At 36.5% G+C, this 21,631-nt stretch overlaps 1 protein-coding gene and 2 long non-coding RNA genes across 3 annotated transcripts; 2 read left to right on the forward strand and 1 right to left on the reverse strand.

Annotated features, from left to right (window-relative positions):
• Positions 1 to 4,081: 4,081 nt before the first annotated feature.
• Positions 4,082 to 5,875, forward strand: LOC140743318 (uncharacterized). The gene is made up of 3 exons (XR_012102442.1): positions 4,082 to 4,297; positions 4,393 to 4,513; positions 5,057 to 5,875. It is a non-coding gene; the product is annotated as an uncharacterized LOC140743318 (long non-coding RNA).
• A 694-nt stretch (positions 5,876 to 6,569) lies between these two features.
• On the reverse strand, positions 6,570 to 8,015 carry LOC140743316 (uncharacterized). Its single transcript, XR_012102440.1, has 2 exons — positions 7,402 to 8,015; positions 6,570 to 6,849 (listed from the first exon to the last, which is right to left on the reverse strand). It is a non-coding gene; the product is annotated as an uncharacterized LOC140743316 (long non-coding RNA).
• An 8,021-nt stretch (positions 8,016 to 16,036) lies between these two features.
• Positions 16,037 to 20,565, forward strand: LOC140743313 (uncharacterized). The gene is made up of 2 exons (XM_073074482.1): positions 16,037 to 17,062; positions 20,466 to 20,565. Exons 1-2 carry the CDS (start codon positions 16,179 to 16,181, stop codon positions 20,479 to 20,481), a joined length of 900 nt encoding a protein of 299 aa, XP_072930583.1. The 5' UTR covers positions 16,037 to 16,178; the 3' UTR covers positions 20,482 to 20,565.
• The last annotated feature ends 1,066 nt before the right edge of the window (positions 20,566 to 21,631 follow it).

The raw sequence follows: 21,631 nt of genomic DNA on the forward strand, positions 1-21,631 counted from the left end.
AGTGCGCATGCGTTGATAAGCATGTGTGTAATTTTGATTGTGGTTGTGTGGATGAGCACGAGTGCGCGTGCGTAGATGAGCATGTGTGTAATAATAAAAGTGATTTGGATGTGAGCGTGACCACGAGTGCGCATGCGTTGATAAGCATGTGTGTAATTATGATTGTGGATGTGTGGGTGAGCACGAGTGCGCGTGCGTGGATGAGCATGTGTGTAATTATGATTGTAGTTATGTGGCTAAGCACGAGTGCGCATGCGTGGATTAGCATGGGTGTAATATTGATTGTGGATGTGTGAGTGAGTACGAGTGTGCATGCCTGGATGAACATATGTGTAATAGTAATACTGATTGTGGGTGTGTGGGTGAGCACCAGTGCGCATGCGTGGAAGAGCTTGTGTGTAATTTTGATTGTGGTTGTGTGGATGAGCACGAGTGCGCGTGCGTAGATGAGCATGTGTGTAATAATAAAAGTGATTTGGATGTGAGCGTGACCACGAGTGCGCATGCGTTGATAAGCATGTGTGTAATTATGATTGTGGATGTGTGGGTGAGCAAGAGTGCGCGTGCGTGGATGAGCATGTGTGTAATTATGATTGTAGTTGTGTGGCTAAGCACGAGTGCGCATGCGTGGATGAGCATGGGTGTAATATTGATTGTGGATGTGTGAGTGAGTACGAGTGTGCATGCCTGGATGAACATATGTGTAATAGTAATACTGATTGTGGGTGTGTGGGTGAGCACCAGTGCGCATGCGTGGATGAGCATGTGTGTAATTTTGATTGTGGTTGTGTGGGTAAGCACGAGTGCGCATGCGTGGATGCGCATGTGTGTAATAATAATAGTGATTGTGGATGTGTGAGTGACCACGAGTGCGCATGCGTGGATGCGCATGTGTGTAATAGTAATAGAGATTGTGGATGTGTGGGTGAGTACGAGTGCGCATGCGTGGATGCGCATGTGTGTAATAGTAATAGAGATTATGGATGTGTGGGTGTACACGAGTGCGCATGCGTGGATGAGCATGTGTGTAATAGTAATAGTGATTGTGGATGTATGAGTGTGCACGAGTGCGCATGCGTGGATGAGCATGTGTGTAATTGTTATAGTGATCGTGGATGTGTGGGTGTGCACGAGTGCGCATGCGTGGATGCGCATGTGTGTAATAGTAATAGTGATCGTGGATGTGTGGGTGAGTACGAGTGCGCATGCGTGGATGCGCATGTGTGTAATAGTAATAGTAATTGTGGATGTGTGGGTGAGTACGAGTGCGCATGCGTGGATGCGCATGTGTGTAATAGTAATAGTGATTGTGGATGTGGATGAGTACGAGTGCGCATGCGTGGATGCGCATGTATGTAATAGTAATAGTGATTGTGGATGTGTGGGTGAGTACGAGTGCGCATGCGTGAATGCACATTTGTGTAGTAGTAATAGTGATTGTGGATGTGTGGGTGAGTACGAGTGCGCATGCCTGGATGTGCAAGTGTGTAATAGTAATAGTGATTGTGGATGTGTTGGTGAGCACGAGTGCGCATGCGTAGATGAGCATGTGTGTTATAGTAATAGAGATTGTGGATGTGTGGGTGTGCACGAGTGCGCATGCGTGGATGAGCATGTGTGTAATAGTAATAGTGATTGTGGATGTGTGGGTGAGCACGAGTGCGCATGCGTGGATGAGCATGTGTGTTATAGTAATAGAGATTGTGGATGTGTGGGTGTGCACGAGTGCGCATGCGTGGATGCGCATGTGTGTAATAGTTATAGTGATCGTGGATGTGTGGGTGAGTACGAGTGCGCATGCGTGGATGCGCATGTGTGTAATAGTAATAGTGATTGTGGATGTGTGGGTGAGTACGAGTGCGCATGCGTGGATGCGCATGTGTGTAATAGTAATAGTGATTGTGGATGTGTAGGTGAGTACGAGTGCGCATGCGTGGATGCGCATGTGTGTAATAGTAATAGTGATTGTGGATGTGTGGGTGAGTACGAGTGCGCATGCCTGGATGTGCAAGTGTGTAATAGTAATAGTGATTGTGGATGTGTGGGTAAGTACGAGTGCGTTTGCCTGGATGAGCATGTACGTTGTTCAATAGGTGTACTTATTTAGATGTAATTTAATTGTATTTTAAAATGTTTGTTATATCTATGTTATATTTTGTTACAATAAACCTTAAAACCTCGGTATTTTTTTAATAAAAATCCTTAGCGTCACAAATAAACTCCTCGCGTAAATACTCGTAAAATAAAGTTAATTAACAGATAAGATTAGAAATCGCGTAAAAATAAATAATCACTTAAGACAAGATCATTAATAGAACTAGTTATAGTAGAACATTAGTTATGACGGTACTCTTATTCCATAACATCGAAGTAACAGTAGAAGTACCTATCTAGTAAAAGTGATTGATGCCAGATAAAATTGATATGCTATCTTAGGTCAGACATAGAACTCACAGTTGCCCTACTACCCCTGACTATAAGTAGCGGTGTATTCTATAAGAGTTTCTTCCTTATCTGATGGCACACTTCAGGTCAGAACAAGGTATCATTTCACACTTCTGTTATTAGGCAGAAGTTATAGCATAGGTGTGGTGGTGGGGCCTTAAGAGTGAAACCTCAGACTATGACAAGTGTGACCTGGACATTGGACATTGCTTGTCTGTATCTAAATCTATATACAAATGAAAATCGTAATATAGTGTTCACGAACATCATGTTCTAAAGTTTAATAAGCATTTGACTTAGAAATTTATGATTTTGCTAATTTTATGTACCTAATAAATATAACCTATACATATTTAAAACTTTAACGTATTACGAGTAAGTCCTATAATTATTATTTTAACTGACATCTGATTCTTCGATCCATCTGCGCATAGCGCAAGTGTGAATGCTAATGAGTACGTATACGCATGATGAATATATGTTTGTAATTGTATGCGTGTCATTGCAAACGATACGACATCGGCTACGTCATAATCCCAATCATGAAATTGTACCACATGCTGTGTCATTGGCCCTGTACATCTACGAGTATATGGTGTCGCAGCATCTTTGAAATATAGGCATTTGTAGAGACAAACACTCTAGTCATCGTCATCATCATCATCAACAATCCATTACTGTCCCACTGCTGGGCACGGGTCTCCTCTCATAATGAGAAGGATTAGGCCATAGTCCACCGCGCTGGCCAAGTGCGTATTGGTAGACTTCACATACCTTTGAGATTTTTTTTAAAATCTTTTAGGTATGCAGGTTTCTTCAAGATGTTTTCCTTCACCATTTAGCAAGTGATAATTAATTTCTAATACGCACATAACTTTGATAATTCAGAGGTGCCTGGGATTTGAACCTCGGACCTCTCGATCGAAAGGCCGAGTTTCTTAACCACTAGGCTATCACTGCTTCAACACTCTAGTAGACATAGATATACTTTATGCTTCACTTTTTCTTTTGTTCTCACATTCAATTTGTTACAATTTGTGTTAAGAGAGACAGCTTGAGTCCTCTGAGCGCGATGCCCCGGTCGGGCTCTGCCCTGGGGGGAGCACTTTGCGCTCCTCCCGCACACCTGTACCCCTAGTATGAGTTTTAAAATGTGCACTCACGAGATCGAGCCGAGAGCTCGGGTCGTTGGTCCGAATCCAATGCATTGGTAGTATAAGTTGTCGGAAATGCACAAACGAGCAATCGTAACTCGTTGACCAGGCGCTCGTTGACGATGAATATTTTGTCACCTTCATACGTACGCAAAAAAAGTGAGACAAATATAATCCGCCATTTTGACAATCTTGAGTTTTCATGAAACGTTTGAGGCCTTTTTTTCTTTTTACCGCGCTAAATATTGATCAACATCCTATAAACATAATGCCAAAGCAAATAATATGACATATATTTAAAGAAAATTTAAAAGATATATAAAGTACTTTATATAATTTACAAAAAAGAAATTAACGATGCTTTGCTATTAATATAAATATTTATTTTAAATTTATCACTACCATAAAGACAATAAACTTCTTTGTCGTTGGGATTGACAGTTTAACTGTCATGTATTGTTTATTTAAAAAAAATTAAAAACTTTTTAAGTGTCAGTGTTTATCATCTTTCAAAGTTTTTGTATACTTTTAAAATCAAAAACAGTAAAAAGTCTAAGAGAATATTATAACCACTACGTTTTAAAAAGATGCTACTCAATAAAAGTATAAAGTTGTACTTTGTTGAAGTTGAAGTTGTAGTTGTGTTGTGTAAGTTTAAATAATGCTGGAATTCATAAAATCGAGTACCGAGTAGAGAGGTGAGTACGATAATATTTTCTACGTATGTATATGTGAAACGTTTCTTTATACTTGCATTACATTAGCCCCACGTAATTATGCCTTTTGTTTTTAGACACGTCAGTTTAAATAAACCAGCTGCTGGCCCCGAATTTATAAGCCGGTGTGGAACATATTGGCGTTAAAATTGCATGTGCACTACTCACATTCAAAGATAACAAGTGGATTGTAAAAAGGTAAAAAATCAATCTATTTTTATTTATTTTATAAATATTTACATGTTGTTTACTTAATAAATAAATTTGAAACACAAATGATGTTGACTGAAACATTTCTTATTTTATTTAAACAGAGATGATAATATGTATTTGCATATCCTTCGATTCTGTTTATTGTTTCCTACAAATTTTTTTAACTGGTTTACGTTTTCCTTTTATAATGTTAATACATTTTAGTTGTATAAAAAAGAGTTATAAAATATGTTTTTAAAGTTTCAAAATTAAAATTTTAATTATACTGTATAGATTGACAGTTATATTAATACATAAGTCCCAATAGGGTATGCAAACAATATGTTACAATACATCAATCAGTTAGGAAGCAGTCAAATTCAGAGTAGTATATAAATTATTTGTTTTGTTGTTTATTTAATTATTCAAAATATTTCATCCTCATAAGTAGACTTTATAGTCTTCCTTGCCACAGTCATACACTAACAAACACTTATAATGTAATACTCCCTGGAATAAGCTTACTAATTATTTTATACTCTGTTTTAGTGGAACTTGTCATCCCCAACGGCATGCTGAAATTTTTGCCTTCAAAAGCTGCATCCAGAATTGCAACCCCACCAGTTGCAGTTCAAGGCATATCAGGCAGTTGTCTCCCACCTTTGGACTCACAAGGGAATTGTCACATTTGAAAAAGAGGATAGCATATAATGTATCTATACTAAATGTCTACGTCAAATATCATTCATAGAAATAATGTATTATAAATTATTATTAGCTACCTTGTAATACCGTCATTAATTATAAATGTTAACTTAAATATAATATTAATGGAATTAATACTTTAAATGAATACTTTAAAAGTAATATAATGTTAATATTATATTTTGCCAATTTAAATATCTTCCATTTGCACAAACTAAAACACGATCAAACTTAGAACATTATATAAGTATTGAAGTTAATGTAGATTTGTGAAATAGCAATAGAGATAGGTCAGCTTCTAACATTTCCCCAAATTGATTTATTATCTAATAGTTTATTTTATAAAAATTATAGAAAAGGATTTGGAACTTACTTGATAACATATTATTTTTTCTTTTAATAATTTACTTTTCTGTTAATAATAATACATTTTTTTTTATTTGTTACTTATATTATTTAAATAGTGTATTTTATAATGTTGATATTTTCTATAATGTTATTAATAATTTATTTTGTTACTCACTAATTTATTCATATTGCATCACTTTGTGATACAATCTTTTTTAAATTATCAATGTATTTATTTCATTAAATATTGCAGTAATGATTTGTTACAATATTTAAAATTTAATAGTATAAGTTTATTGTACTTGTAATTTTCACTTTTACTACAATTTTTTTATTTGCGATTATGTTTATTAATCTTTCCTATTTTTTAATGACATAATATTTACTCACATTTAATTGTTGATACTAATAATTGTATAATATACATTTGTTGTAAATTGTTAATTGTAAATTTGATTTTGAATTTATCATTTTATAATCTAGTATTTCATTATTAGCATTAATTCTTTTTGATGTATTAGTGTTTACTTTGTTGGTACAACTTTTAAATAACTAATAAAAATAAAATAAATTTGTATGTTTTTTATGTTAATTCTTTTGTTAATAATAATAAAGTTGTGAGTAAACAGTTACTGTTGCATATTAATGTAAAACAGTCTTCAGTCACCTCTAAACACATACTTTGATACTAACTATAAATTGTATTAATATATTGCATTGTACCTGCAACTTGTATTATAATAAGACATAGTTTTAATAAAAGATTAATTCAATCTATAGCCTAACAAGAAAATAAATTAATTAAAAAACAAGAACTTGCATTTTTTATTACAATTTATTAAATATTTTTATTACAAAATTTACAATAATATATATTTTATCTTTTTAAGGATAATTGTTTACTAATAGATATTGCAACAAAATATGACGATAATGTGTCAGTATTTTATGGAATGTACCATGGCAGTTTCATAATTTGGGGGAAAGGATTCGAAATTAAAGTAGAATATTATTCTTAATTATTATTTTATTTAAAGGTGTCTGAGTCTGAATTGAATTGAACTATAAGTCCTATACAAATACACATGGACTTAACACTAGAAATGCATTAATGATCTTCATATTTCGATGGAATTTGCCAAAAATTGTAAACTGATTCTTTCTATAGGTAGATGTAAAATGGTAGCTGTATTATTCAAGGGGGCACTCTGCCATGTAGTAGACATCCTGGACACAACAGGGAAGGCTCATCAGATGCCCATTATACCTACACTTCATAGCTGCATTATCTGAAAAATAAAATATAGATATAATACTTATTTAACATTGATTTTATGAATTTCAAACAAACAAACTTTCAAACAAATGTATCATCAAATTCCACTTCACTTAATTTGTTGTTGAATGCTAGTATTCTACTTAAATAATATATTTTGGTCTGTTTTTACTAATTACTTTAAATTCAAAGACAATGGTCACCAATTGTACCTTAGGTTATTTTCCAATGTTGTATTTGTTACTTTTAATTTGGTCAACAGTTTTGTATTCTATTGTAACGGCTTCAAGGAAATCAAATGTTAATTTTTAAATTATACTGAGTAGTTAGATAAATCAAGGAATTATAAATAGAAATATAAACTAGTAGCCTTTAAAACTTTTGTAACTTGAAGGCTTAGTCTTCTTTGATAGGCGAGTAATTAGGGACCCAAATAACACTCTGGTAGTATGGTAACATGGAACATATCCAAGTCATTGCACTTTGTAATAAATAAATTACCATTTAATATATAACACCCATGATAATGTACCTAACGTATTACTTATAATTTATCTTTACTTGCCTTAGTCACTAGCGTCATCCTTGGTAAGCTTTTGAGGTTGGTAGTTTCCACGGCACAAAAGTAGTAGTTTCCCTCTATAAGAAGCACAATAATCAAACTTCTTTGAATGCCTGGCTTGCTTGAATTTGGTTGTAATCCGGGTAATATGACATAAGTTTAGTACGATGCACTAAATCGTTCACTTTCACGACAGTGAGCGTATACACAGCCTCCTTTATAATTCTCGAAGCATAATATGATCTTACAACATAATTTTTCAACACAATTTATTAAATTTATTTAGTTTTTTTTCAATCAAAACACAACTCACGGTTTAAAAGCTACCGAGTTCAACACTTGCTCGTAAACGACGTCCGAGTCGAAAATGACGTCATTTTGCTTTGTAAGAAATGTCAAATGTGCAACTTGTACTACCATACCACTCTTTATCGACCGTTTACGAGTTCGCCTTACTCGGTCAAGCGAGTCCGAGCTCGTAAACGGTTGAAATATAAAACTCATACTGCCATATTTTAGTTCCAACAAATTCCGCTAGAGGCGCTGCTAGGAGATGTATGGGCGAGCTCGTTAACGAGCAGCGAGTCGCGGAAACGTTAAAAACTCATACTAAGGGTACTGGTGTTTACGACGGCATGCGACCACACATGCCGCCGTTCTTCCCGGGGTTGCTCTCCGGACGGTTCGAGCTCCCACTCTTGCCGCCGGCAACCCCGGAAGCCCCCTTTTAGTCGCCTCTTACGACAGGCAGGGGATACCGTAGCCCTATTCTAGACCCGGAACTACAGGGACAAAAGCCGATATACCTACGAATAATTAACAATGAATTAAAAAACCTAATTAAAAACGGTAGTCCTTCATTTAATAAACACAATAGTTAAGAGTCAAACCTCAGTCAACAATAATTAAGAGTCAAACCTCTGTCATAATGTACCGTCGTTGTCGAAAATGGAAAAATAATTTGAGATGTCGTGTTGTCGGTGCCGGTGGCATGCCGTGTCGTGACGTCTCAATGATGAAGCGTCTTAAACCTGCATAGATACATACTTAGTACATACTACACCTGTAAATGCGTCTGTTTACTAATGTGTTTGTGTAAGCGAGAGAGTGTGGACTGTGTGTGCATGTGTAATATCCGGCTGTAAATTTCACTTGTAACGTACTAGTGAGTGCAAATCCGGATTGGGTGTCGTTTATCCGTAACAATTCCAAAACCGGTTCATTCGATTCATTTCGACTTTATAATACGTGATAATAAATATTATCTTAAAACTGAGAGTCAATGATCAGATATTCAAATTAAATTCTCATTTTTTCAGTTGGGTCATATAGATCTCTTTTTAAACATCAACATTCTGCACGATGCACAATATCCATATCAATTTGTAAACGTAGATATTAGAACACGAGGGTCTTGATTCCCGATGACATACACACGTAACGGAGTTGGTCGCGTTATTTTCTGAACTGAGATCCCATTGCTCGATTTCGATGTTGATGGGGTTTAATCTAAATGTAATAATTTAATACACATTGGCAAGATTGCCTATGGAAATACGGCTTCAAGTTATTAAAATTAAAAATGTAATTATTAAAAAATATATATATAAAAACACTTGGTAATCGAGCAGTGGACTCACAGACTATTGTCTATGTGGAATGACTTTTTATACCTCACTGTTGATATTTCGATGTTTTTAAATTGTCCGTTTCTAGGAAGTTCCATTTTCGGTTCCGATAATAATCGGTTCCACTCACTAGCCTGTATGTTTAGGTATGTGAGTGCCAGAAGTACTTGCTTACTTGCTCGATTGTACTCGTGTGAGTGTGTAAGTACAAGTGAAGCAGGTGTAAGCACACGATAAATCTATGTGTGCTAGTATTTGTGAGCATGTTCGTACACAACTTCATTAGCTCGTGTGAGTACTAGGGATTAGGCATAACCAAATTTGCATAAGTGATAATGATAAAATGGTGAAATTTATTTTATGTTACATTTAACAGTTTCGTACTCTTGGTATTGCGTCGCATTGTCAGCCCTGAGGAATTGAAATCCAAAATTTTATGGAAGTTCTGCTCAGAAACTTAAGTACTTAATCCCTCCGCAGATCCCTTACTCTTACACATGATATTAGGATTTCGGAGTTGGTACTGAAAAGTTTGGAAAATCCAAAAGTGCACGACTCATAATGCTCATTTAATTATGAAATATAAAAAAAAAAAAAAAACTTAAGTCGTTCAAAAATAATTGCCGAAAAAACAGCTGTAGTAGGAAGAAGGTACTGCACAAGCGCCCCTGGTGGAATAAATGTACATAATATCTATAGATATACAGTCTTGTAGTTTTCGTTTTTTATTAATTGCAATTAAACGACACTGAATTAATTAATCATTCGCATTCAGTGACTTACAATCGTCGATTAGAATTAAAAAAAAATAACTCAAATGATGGATTTTTTCACAAGTTACAGTGTTTTCAGGTTTCACACATGACGGACAGGAAATTTTTTTGACCTATTTTGGTGTTTTTTTCCAATTCTATTGCAGTAAATCAATTTTTAAAAAGTATGGAATTAATCTCCATTAAATTATCTCGACAATAGTATGCAAAATATCTTGATTCCGTGAACTATCAAGGCTATAATAATAAAAATAGCCGCCAAAATGAAGCGAAAAAAATTTTTCGATCGTAAAGCACTCTCTGATGCTTCGCATCATGAGTCGTGCAAAAGCAACATAGGTACATGTTGATACTTTCCATGCACAATATATATATATCTATACTAGTAATCGTTTTTCAAGAACTTGGTTCCGTCGAAGCTGAATAATGTTAAGATGACACACGGCAATTTTAGATGGCTTATTTTATTTATCATTTTTTTGTATATATTTTGTAAATAAGTCCATTTTTAGTTTATGTCGTTAAATAAAAATATAAATAAAAAAGTGCTACCATAAGACTACTAAATTAATAGTACATTACGATACGCGTGGCCAAAGTAATAATAGGCTACTTATGCCACAAGTGTCGTATACTATTTTATAGCTCGTGTGACATAAACCCGCTTATACTTGGCAGGTTATATGAAAAAATATGATAATTATTTTGAAATTTATAAATGATTGAAACTAAAAATTATGAATTAAAAAACCAATAAAAATGTGACACCAAAACCATTGAAATTTGATGTGAAGAAGTGTTGATTTAGAAAATTTAGTAATTTGTATCTAGTAGATTTTTGTGTTAACAAGTTTTCAGTTGGCCTATTCTTTTATTCGTGACGAGCTTTTGCCTGCGGCTTCGCTCGCGTTACGATTTTCATCCCCTATTTTAGCCCCTTGGGGGTAGAATTGATCAAAATCCTTTCTTAGCGGATGCCTACGTCATAACATCTACCTGCATGCCAAATTTCAGCCCGACCCTTCCAGTCGTTTGGGCTGTGCGTTGATAGATCACTATGTCAGTCAGTCACCTTTGAGTTATATTTATTTAGATAAAGGCAAATCCTACACCACAATAAGTCAAAATCCATCAAGCCATTTAGGCTATATGCCATTGGTCTAGATGCCACTAATTATTTTAAGATTTGTATGTTACATACATGTTACATACAAATCTTAAAATAATTAGTGGCATCTCCACCTAAACGTATTAAAGAAACATCATAAGCAATCACATAATATATACTAGTGATACAGTACAAAATCGATTATCCGGACCTCAGTTATACAGATTATTTGTATTGCCAAACGTGAACAAGTCACTTTGTAATAACCACAGATTAGCTACGTTGTGTGTGATATGTGCATTTAAATTCCAGAAAGCAGCCAAATCGCAACTAGAAAGTTATAATACAAACCAAAAACCCGATTGCTTAAAAATATAGCCTATGTTATCCCTGCAATTTAGATGAATACAACAACAAATCATATGTCAATATTAGTGAAGTCGTTTAGGTTTGACAAACAATGAAAAATACATACGTACAAACATACGGTCAAAAACATTGCCTTCCTCAATCGGATCAAATAGCTTTTCTTCATAAATGCAATTATCCAAATTTTCGATAATCCGAATGCCGTACGACAACAAATAGTTCGCTTTATAAGTTTTTACGGGAGTAGTATTATGGCTAATTTTGTTAATGATTCCTAATTTAAATATGTCCTACTTTGGTGTGTAGCGAAAATACACAGTCAAAACAAACAATAAAATTCGATACAGCTCAACAGTTAGTCTTACATTGATGCTATTGCTTAGAATATACAAAATGGCAAAAATATTTATAAATACATGCAAAATAAAATATTATCATAATTATTGCTTTAAAGAAAATAATCCTTACTCACTTTTAATTTTCAAATGACATTTAAAAGTATGAAACGTTCATAGCGATTATTTTTTACAACTGTGAGGGTAGTGTACTGATATTAATACAGTGTAAAAATGGGCTACTTTGGACACGGAAAAACGTGGCTAAAATGCGGGTTTAGGTCACAGAGTGCTATAAAAGCTTTTATTCCTTTTTGGGTACCACCAGGTGGAACACCAGATGGATCGAAATATTAGCATTTGTAAGGAGGTATATTAAAGGGAATTTCTTTTGTATTCCGAAAATTCTATAATAGTTCTTTGGAAAGTATTTTTTTTAATTTATTTTAACAAGTTTTTTCATTTAAGGTATCTTCATACCCAGACATACATCAGTTATGTATTTATAATAAGAAAAGAAGATATTATAGTAATAATGTAAACATATTTTAACGAAAAAAGAAGACATGACAAAAAGAGCCACTGGCGTAAGCTAACAATTAAAATGACTTACTTTGTAAGTTTTGCTTAACAAATGCTCTCCCTCTGCATTTTTATAATGACACTACTCAAAATTATTATTGTTTTATTTGTTAATGCTCTATAAAATAAAATGAATAAAATAGAATAAATGTTTAAAAAAGTTATAGACACCTTCAGCTGTAATCTGCAAAGTACACAAAAAAAGTATATTTTTAGAAATTCATAGACCTGGCGGAGGCTCTTACCCTTATCTGATCGGAATAATATTTTACACACTTTCGCTCCATCCTATATACATTCTGGCCGTAGCATGTTGCCCATAAACAAGATTCCGCCGATTTTGATTGCTACTATCACTGATTTTATCTAATCCATTAAAACTATAACAATTATGTTATCAAATTAAATTGATTCCCAGGGACAAATTATATTAATTGAATCGGGTTTAGATATGCTAGAATTACTTGGTATTATAAGAAATCGAGGTTGTCTAGATATCCAGGTTTACAAATCTATTCGCTTAAGATATCGTTTGATTTGCTTATGGGCAAATCTGGCCGGTTGCGACACGACACTGCTTAGGATTCGGCTCGTGGCACGTTGTAAACACCGGTAAAATTTTATATACGAGTAAGAAGACTGAAACACGTTTTCTTTTTATCTCCAAATAGATCTTTATTTCCCAATCGGAAAAAAAATTAGGAACTCATGGGACAAAACGTGCTTGGGGACAACCAAAAACTTCTTTTGTGAGTTATTTTTAAAGAAGAGTTCGAAGCCCCGCTACGGCCCCATTGTTACGAGCTACGGCCCGTGACTTGCTAAATATAGGCGACAAATAAATGCTAGCTTTTTTTTATGATATCGGTAAAAACAGTTTGATGACCTTTAAAGATTTCGCCATCAAGGAAAAACAATTACAAAGTTGAAAATATCGTAAGGAAATAAATATCCTTTAAAAACATTTCTGGTGTCAATTTCACTATGACTACTACGCACGAAATTTACCAAATTTCGACTCCTTTGTTCTAGTAGTTTCGGAGAACAGTGACAGATGGACGAACAGTCACATGAGAGATGCTATAAGAGCTCCGTTTTTGCTTTTTCGTACGGAACCCTAAAAAGAGGTAGGTAATAAAAAGATTTATAAATTTTTAAATCAAACATTTTTTTAAGCTATTGCATAGCTTTTATCGCGGGCTTTGAGCGCGGCGACCGAATCGAGAAATTCCGTAACGAAAATTCCTAACACCTTAATTCGTCAACTTGAAAACAGATGGCAGTAATACACATTTTTTTATAATCCGTGCGGAAATCTTAAAATTGCGTGAAGTATATTTTATAGAGCTATGAAAACGCTCAGAAGGAATTCCAGAAATACGTTGGTGATGTGATAATACTAAAATTATTTAATAATAAAAAGTGCTCTGAGTGCCCATGTAAATTTTATCACGCGTTGGAACACCTACAATCAGTCTAAGATTGGAAATTATAGCCGTTGTTGTCAGTTCAATATCCACAATTTTTGAAGAACATGATTCGATATTATATATACAAAAAGAGGAAAATACGACGTAAAGAATTCAATCGAGTGCTCTGGTTGCTTCAGATAATTTTCGGAATCTTCGGTCAAACTATATCCAGTTTTAAAATTCGTTATTGTTTCAAAGTGTGTGCAGACAATTTAAAGTGCGTTTTGTAACTATTTCCCAAGAAAACAGTTTGTTTTATTTTGTACATATTTATTAATTACCTACTATTTATATTATAAATAAAACTAAGAAATAGTTTAAGAAATAGTTATAATTATGGAGTGTTTTATTATTTGTACAGTATTTTTTTTTGTAGTATTTGTTTATTTTTACGTTAATAAATGCCTAATGATTCGTTATTACGGTGCTCTATTTGTGCTGACAATAAATATTACAAAGGACAAAGAGGCTTAAGGATACATTGCAGCCGATTTCATATCCCACGAATTGATCCCATTAATACCACCTCTGTTTCAAATTTCTTAAGTAATTCAGATGGGGCTCGTAATAACGAACCATTATATCTGAGACTTTCAAATCTAAAACATAATGTACGGGTGGTCAAGCGAATCCCTAAAGGAGCGCGCTCGACCGTGGCCGTGTCACTTACCGAGCGTGTGGCCAAAGTAGTTGCAGAAAATAGCTTTAATGCTTGGGAAGACCTATTGCTATTTCCATACAAAATTTACATTTAAGCAATAGACAACAAAAGCAATCACTATGTAGTTTAATAAAATATAATACTATTCAAAATGTTCTTCCCATTCTTAACATCCCTACAAATAACCAAAACAATATTCCTATTCGAAACAATATTTTAAAATTAATAGAAAATAAAATCTCCGACGGAGATGTGAAAGGCGCTGCAAAAAATCTTTTTTCTAATGATACTATGGTCTACGCTCACCTGAAACGCTTGGGGCACTTCGCGAGAAGTATCCCACACAAGCATCCTCGCAGTTACCTTACCCTTCGTACAATCCGCAGCATGAATTTTTGAGAGTCAGCGAGGAAGCCACCAAGTTCGCTATCCGTTCATTTTCGAACGGATCTGCTGGTGGTTTAGACGGCCTTACTCCACAGCATTTGAAGGATTTAACTGATCCCTTTTTAGGCGAAGCAGGTGTAAATTTGGAAGGAGCTCACTGCTCTCATTAATTTAATGTTAGCAGGAAGAGTTCCTCCCGAAATTACACCTGTACTTTATGGAGCCAACCTCGTTGCTCTTAAAATAAAAAGGATGGAGGCATTAGGCCTATCGCTGTAGGTTGTACTCTACGAAGATTGGCTTCGAAGTTGTGTTGTCGTAATTATAACGAGCCATTGGCTAGTCTTTTTAAGCCTCGGCAGCTCGGCTTCGGAGTCAAGGGTGGCTGCGAAGCAGCAGTACACGCTGCTCGTAGTTTTTGAATAGAAATAAATATGAGCTTTTCTTAAAAATATATGTCAAAAATGCATTCAATTCCGTAGATAGGGGGGCCCTACTTACAGACCCCCTCAAAATTATTATTCGGCGATAATGTTATAGAATCGTGTGTGGGATGTCAGCAAGGCGACCCTCTTGGCCCATTAATTTTTAGTTTGGCTATACAACCAATAATCACAGAACTAAATTCTGAATTTAATGTATGGTACCTAGATGATGGTTCTTTGGGTGGAACTGAATCAACTGCATTGGAGGACCTAAAAATAATAATACAGCGTTTTAATCACATTGGTTTGAGTCTAAATTTTAACAAATGTGAAATCTTTTTTTCGCAACAAATATCTGTTGAACATTGTCATAATATTTATGATCAGTTCAATTCAATATGCCCTAATATATCCATTTAAGAAAAAGAATATTTAACACTATTAGGTGCTCCAATATTTGATGATGCATTTGTTCCCATTATAAATTCTAAATTACATCACTTTGAAAACATTTCGGAACGACTTTTTGATTTAAAACCTCACATGGCTCTGTACATTTTGCGCCTTTGCTTATTCGCTCCAAAATTCATGCATTTACTCCGTTGTTGTCCATTTTGGAAATTACCATCGGTCACTAATATTTTAGATACTTTATTACAAAACTGCTTATCCAAAATTTTAAATTTAAAATTTGATGATCGTTCCTGGATGCAGGCAACTCTTCCAGTTAGGTTTGGTGGCACAGGTGTCCGCACGACGGAAGGTTTAGCACTTCCGGCTTTCTTGGCCTCTTGTCATAGTACGCTCGCCCTCATCACTGAAATATTAAACACTAATTTAAATGATGTTCGGGTGGCGTACATGTCAGAGGCCGGGGGGGTCTGGAGTGATCGTGATGTGTACGTTATGTATCTCTGTACGCGGCATCTTGACGTTCAGTAATAAACTAGCATTCGTGTGAGCAGTGCAGTGTGTTTCATTCAAATATACCTCACTGGCGACGACGTAGTTGTACCCGCGTTTAAAAAATAAAAATTGCAATGGCTTTTCTAGGAAATTTAACGATATTTGATCATAAAACTGGCGAATGGTCAATATTCAAAGGCAGATTATCGCAATTTATCAAGATAAATAAAGTCGAAGAGGATAATAAATGCGGAATTCTTCTTACGCATCTAAGCGACGAGACGTACCGTTTACTGCGTAATCTCGCATATCCAGAAGAGTTGGACTCGCAAAGCTACACGAATCTTGTGAAATTACTCGACGGCCACTTCAGACAGAAACAGGCCTCCTTTGTGGACAAAGCAAATTTTCACGGGGCGATGAGAGGGTCAGGCGAAACTTTGGGCGAATGGGTGGCGCGATTAAGAGGTCTTGCAAGCTACTGCGACTTTGGTGCTGCTTTAGAAACCAATCTACGGGACCGTTTTGTCCTCGGCCTGGGCCCGGATCCCGAGCGCGACAAGTTATTCGAACAGAACCCGGCGACGCTTACATTGTCGAGGGCTATAGAATTGGCGGAGCAAGTGGCTTGTGTAAAGGAGGCGAAGGTGATGTTTTCTAATAATGAAGTTGGTGTGGTTAAGGAAGAGCCAATATTTCGTGCTGGATTCCAAGGTCAACCGAGCCGCGGTGGATTAGCAAGGCGGTTCGACAGCGGCGGGAGCAGCGTTGACATTGCGGGGCGCCGTGATCAGCTGGGTAACGGTGCCCGGTGCTCAGTATGTGGATTGAAGAACCATAATAGTGAAAAGTGCCGCTATAAGGAATATAGGTGTCAAAGATGTGGTGTAAAAGGGCATTTAAAGAAGGTGTGCGGTAATGTGGTAAAGCGTTCGTATATTAACCACATCGCCACGGATCCAGACGGCGAGGTGACAACGGACAAACCGTGCGAGGAATGTCAAAATTTTAATTTAAGGTATGTGTCGAATAGGCCTTTCGAAATAGAATTAATGTTAGGAAATAATAAAATTACTATGGAAATTGATTCTGGTTCTGGTAGTAACGTCATTTCAGATAGGTTATACAAAGATAAATTTTCTAACTTGCCTTTAAAGTATTGTAATTTAAAAATGTGTTTATATAACGGGCATAAAATCACCCCCTTAGGTTATTTCATCGTAGAAGCTACTTACAATAATATTAAGAAATTTTTAAAAATATTTGTTGTTAAAGATGGGGGACCGCCATTACTAGGGAGGGATTTCATGTCCGCCTTTGATTTAATTATTACAACTGGTAATTATTCTTTGTCTAATGTTACGGAAATCAATACCATATTAGAAAACTATCCCGATTTGTGGCGTGATGAATTGGGGTCTTTTAATAAATTTAAAATTACACTGCAATTAAAGCAAAATTCGGTTCCAAAGTTTTTTAAAGCACGAACTGTACCCTTTGCCCTAAAAGATAAGGTTGAAAAGGAGCTAGATAGGCTAGTAGGCTTAGGTATTTTAATTCCTGTTAATTACTCTGTATACGCTACCCCTATAGTGCCAGTATTGAAAGATAACGGTCAAGTGAAAATTGCAGGAGATTTTTCTGTCACCTTAAATAAAGACCTTCTGATTGAGAAATACCCCTTGCCTCGAATTGAAGAGGTCTTCGCCAAAATTGGAGGGGGCGAACGATATAGTAAAATAGATTTAAAAAATGCTTACAATCAATTTATTTTAGATGAACCCTCGCAGGATCTTACTACAATAAATACTCATAAGGGTTTGTTTAAATATACAAGATTAGTATATGGGTTGGCTAACGCCCCAGCAATATTTCAAAAATCTATGGAAACACTTCTCTCAGGGATAGAAGGGGTAAGCGTTTGGCTCGATGATATATGTATAACGGGACCAGATAAATTATCTCACATTAAAAGATTAGAGGAAGTTCTTAATCGATTAAACGAAGCTGGGTTACGTTTGTAGAGGGAAAAGTGCGATTTTTTTCAGGAAAGCGTAAGGTACTTAGGATACATTATAAGTAAGACGGGCTTGAAGACTTGTCCCGAAAAAGTTCAAGCGATACTTGAAGCACCCGAGCCCCGCAACGTTATTGAAGTAAAGAGGTTCTTAGGTGTAGTTAATTATTATAGGAGTTTTATTCCTAACGCATCATCCGTATTGAGCCCTCTTCACGAATTATTGCGAAACAATGCATCGTGGGAGTGGGGCGAAAGACAGCGGCGTAGCGTAGCAGCTATTCGTCGTGAATTGGCATCAGAGCGTGTGCTCGCGCATTTCGAGCCCGACGCGCAGTTAGTTCTAGCGGTAGACGCGGGTCCCGGCGGTCTCGGGGCCGTGTTATCGCAACGAGACGATGAAGGGCGCGATCGCCCTCTAGCTTATGCCTCTCGTTCACTCTCGGCCAGTGAACGGAATTACAGTCAGATTCAAAAGGAGGCGACCGCGATCATATTCGGAGTGAGGCGTTTTCACCAATATCTTTATGGCCGTAAAGATCCGTTTATATTAAAAACAGACCACAGACCCTTAGTGTCTATATTTAATACTAAGACGGGGATACCGGTTACTACCGCACTTAGACTTCAGCGATACGCAATTATTTTATCCGCTTATAATTACGTTGTGCATTATGTACCTAGCGATGACAATTGCGTAGCAGACTATTTTTCTCGCGCGCCGGTAGAATGCACACGTGCGTCGGATAGCATCGAAGATAATTTAGATACCTACTACGTTCTTAAATTTATGAGTGAAGTGGCCCCGGCGACTACAATTACTGACATAGAAGGAATAACCCAAAACGATAATGTACTAAAGACGGTCATAAAATATATGTGTCGTGGTTGGCCCCGTAAAATTAATTGTAAATCGATATTACCATATTTTCAATGTAAATCAGATTTACAGTACGAAAACGGCTGCTTATTTAGGGGTCATAGAATAGTTATTCCGGAGGCTTTGAGAAAAAAAATGCTACATGAATTACACGATTCTCATTTAGGTATTATAAAAAGTAAGTGTAACGCGCGAAGCAGAATGTGGTGGCCGGGCATCGATATCGATATTGAAAGATGGATAGGTTCTTGTTCTACTTGTGTGAGCGTTCGCACAGCGCCGCCGCGTGAGCCGCCCGCGCCGTGGCCCGCCGCGACCGCGCCGTGGCAGCGCGTTCACATAGATTATATGACGGTGGGGCAAAGGGTATTTTTGGTGGTTATCGACTCATATACAAAATGGTTGGAATGCTTGCACATGCATAATGGCACATCTAGTAAGGCTTTAGTGTCACGATTAAAAATTATTTTTTCTATTTTTGGGATACCAGAAGTTCTAGTGTCCGACAATGACGTAAAAATTAACTCTATTGAATTTAAAAATTTCTGTGCCTGTAACGGTATTAAATATATGACGTCTCCTATTTATCACCCGCCGAGCAACGGTCAAGCTGAAAACGCTGTCCGGATATGTAAGAAAATGTTAAAATGTATTTTAAAAGATACTTTATCATTAAATCAAATGAATGAAGAGTTGTTAGGATATTTATTTAATTATAGAAATACCGTGCATTGTACCACAGGTGAAACACCTGCCAAGTTAATGTTTGGACGAATGCTCCGCTCACGTCTCGATTTAATTTTACCATCTAATAAAATTACAAATAACTTACCAATATCAGGAAACAGGAAATTTGAATCTGGCAATGTTGTTTGGATCCGTTGGTACAGTGGACGGAAGGAAACTTGGAAATTAGGTTCAATAAGTGAAAAGATAGGAAATAGAATGTATAAAATCTTTATAAAAGACTTGGATGTTTATATTATTAGACATGTCGATCAGATATTGAAATATACGGGTTATAATTTACATTGTAACGTAAAAGATATTAATAGTGACGTGCCTCATCAGTTCCGTTCTCCGCCGGCGTATGATACAGATTTAAGTCCTCCAGCGACACCAAATGAAGTTCCGTCAGCCTTAATTAATGAGACTACTGCCGAGCATACCACGGAAACTGGAATTAGTGAGGCACCGTCGGCATCATTGGCTGAAAATGCTCCAGATTGTGATGATGGAGAAGAATGGGGTGACTGTGAGGGTGTAGAAAACGAGCCGAAAACCTGTGCGACCGCGGACACACAGACACGCGAGTCTTTACCGTCCTTGACATCATGCATTCCAAGGGAGCCAACTTCTAGTACTAACAACCGCGCTGATATCTCACCAGCACCGTCACCGTCACTTACACGTGTCAAGCGGCCCCGGAAGCCGGTAGATTATAAAAAATATTTTAAGTAATGTAGCTGTTAGTTAACGTGTACAATTTATTGTTATTCAAATAAGTTATCATTTTGTCACCAGGTACCAAACAAATTAAGTGTGGAGGAATGATGTGTACGTTATGTATCTCTGTACGCGGCATCTTGACGTTCAGTAATAAACTAGCATTCGTGTGAGCAGTGCAGTGTGTTTCATTCAAATATACCTCAGATCGTTTTCTATCTGAGGACACCTCTATGTCAGAAAAGACCAAACAATCAGTTTGGGACACACCGGGTCTTAAATCTGTTTTTGCCTGCCTTCTGGAAAGATGTCCGGACAACACTGATAGGGCCCGGTTATTAGCTGTTGCCCAAAGCGATTCAGGGCATTGGTTACACGCACTCCCGTCCAACAATATTGGCACCGTGCTGGATCCATTAACTTTGCGTATTTCCGTAGGTCTCCGGCTCGGTGCCAGAATTTGCGAGCCTCATTTTTGTCCGTGTGGGCAGGAGGTGGACACGTTGGGTCGGCATGGCTTGTCCTGTACCAGGAGTGCCGGCAGGTTGTATCGTCACGGGACTCTGAACAGTTTGATTCGTCGGGCACTTGCTACCGTCTCTATACCTGCGACGTTAGAACCTCCAGGCCTTTTTAGAGACGATGGCAAGAGACCCGATGGAATCACTCTAGTTCCATGGAGTCTCGGACGACCCCTGGTATGGGATGCTACATGCGTAGACACCTTGGCCCCATCGCACGTAAGCAACACATCTGTGTGTGCGGGGGCCGCAGCCGACCATGCCCAGACTCTCAAGCGCCGTAAATATAATAATTTATTAGACAATTATTTGTTTGCGGCGCTTGCAATAGAGACAATGGGTCCATGGTCATCTGACATGAAAAAAATTATGTCAGATATGTCGACCAAGCTTGTAAGTGCTTCCGGTGACCAAAAAGCTGGCGGCTACTTTGCTCGAAGGCTAAGCCTTGCCGTTCAACAAGGAAACGCCGCCAGCGTTTTGGGAACCATGCCTCACACGGCAATTTCAGATGGTTTATTTTATTGATGATTTTATCTTTTTTACTCTTGATTGTATATATTGTTAATTAGAATTAATTTGTATATATTTTAGCTTTAATATTTTCTTGTTATTTAGTTATAATTTTATTATCCTTGACTCAATAAATATGTATTATTGTTAAACCTAAACGTAAGATATAATGGAACATTACTAATTAAGTAATAAAAATCTTTGATGTAC

The sequence above is a fragment of the Epargyreus clarus genome, unplaced genomic scaffold, assembly GCF_041222505.1.
Source record: "Epargyreus clarus isolate Ecla_fem2 unplaced genomic scaffold, WU_Ecla_fem_2.2 ptg000007l, whole genome shotgun sequence".
In the NCBI taxonomy this organism is placed as follows: domain Eukaryota; kingdom Metazoa; phylum Arthropoda; class Insecta; order Lepidoptera; family Hesperiidae; genus Epargyreus; species Epargyreus clarus.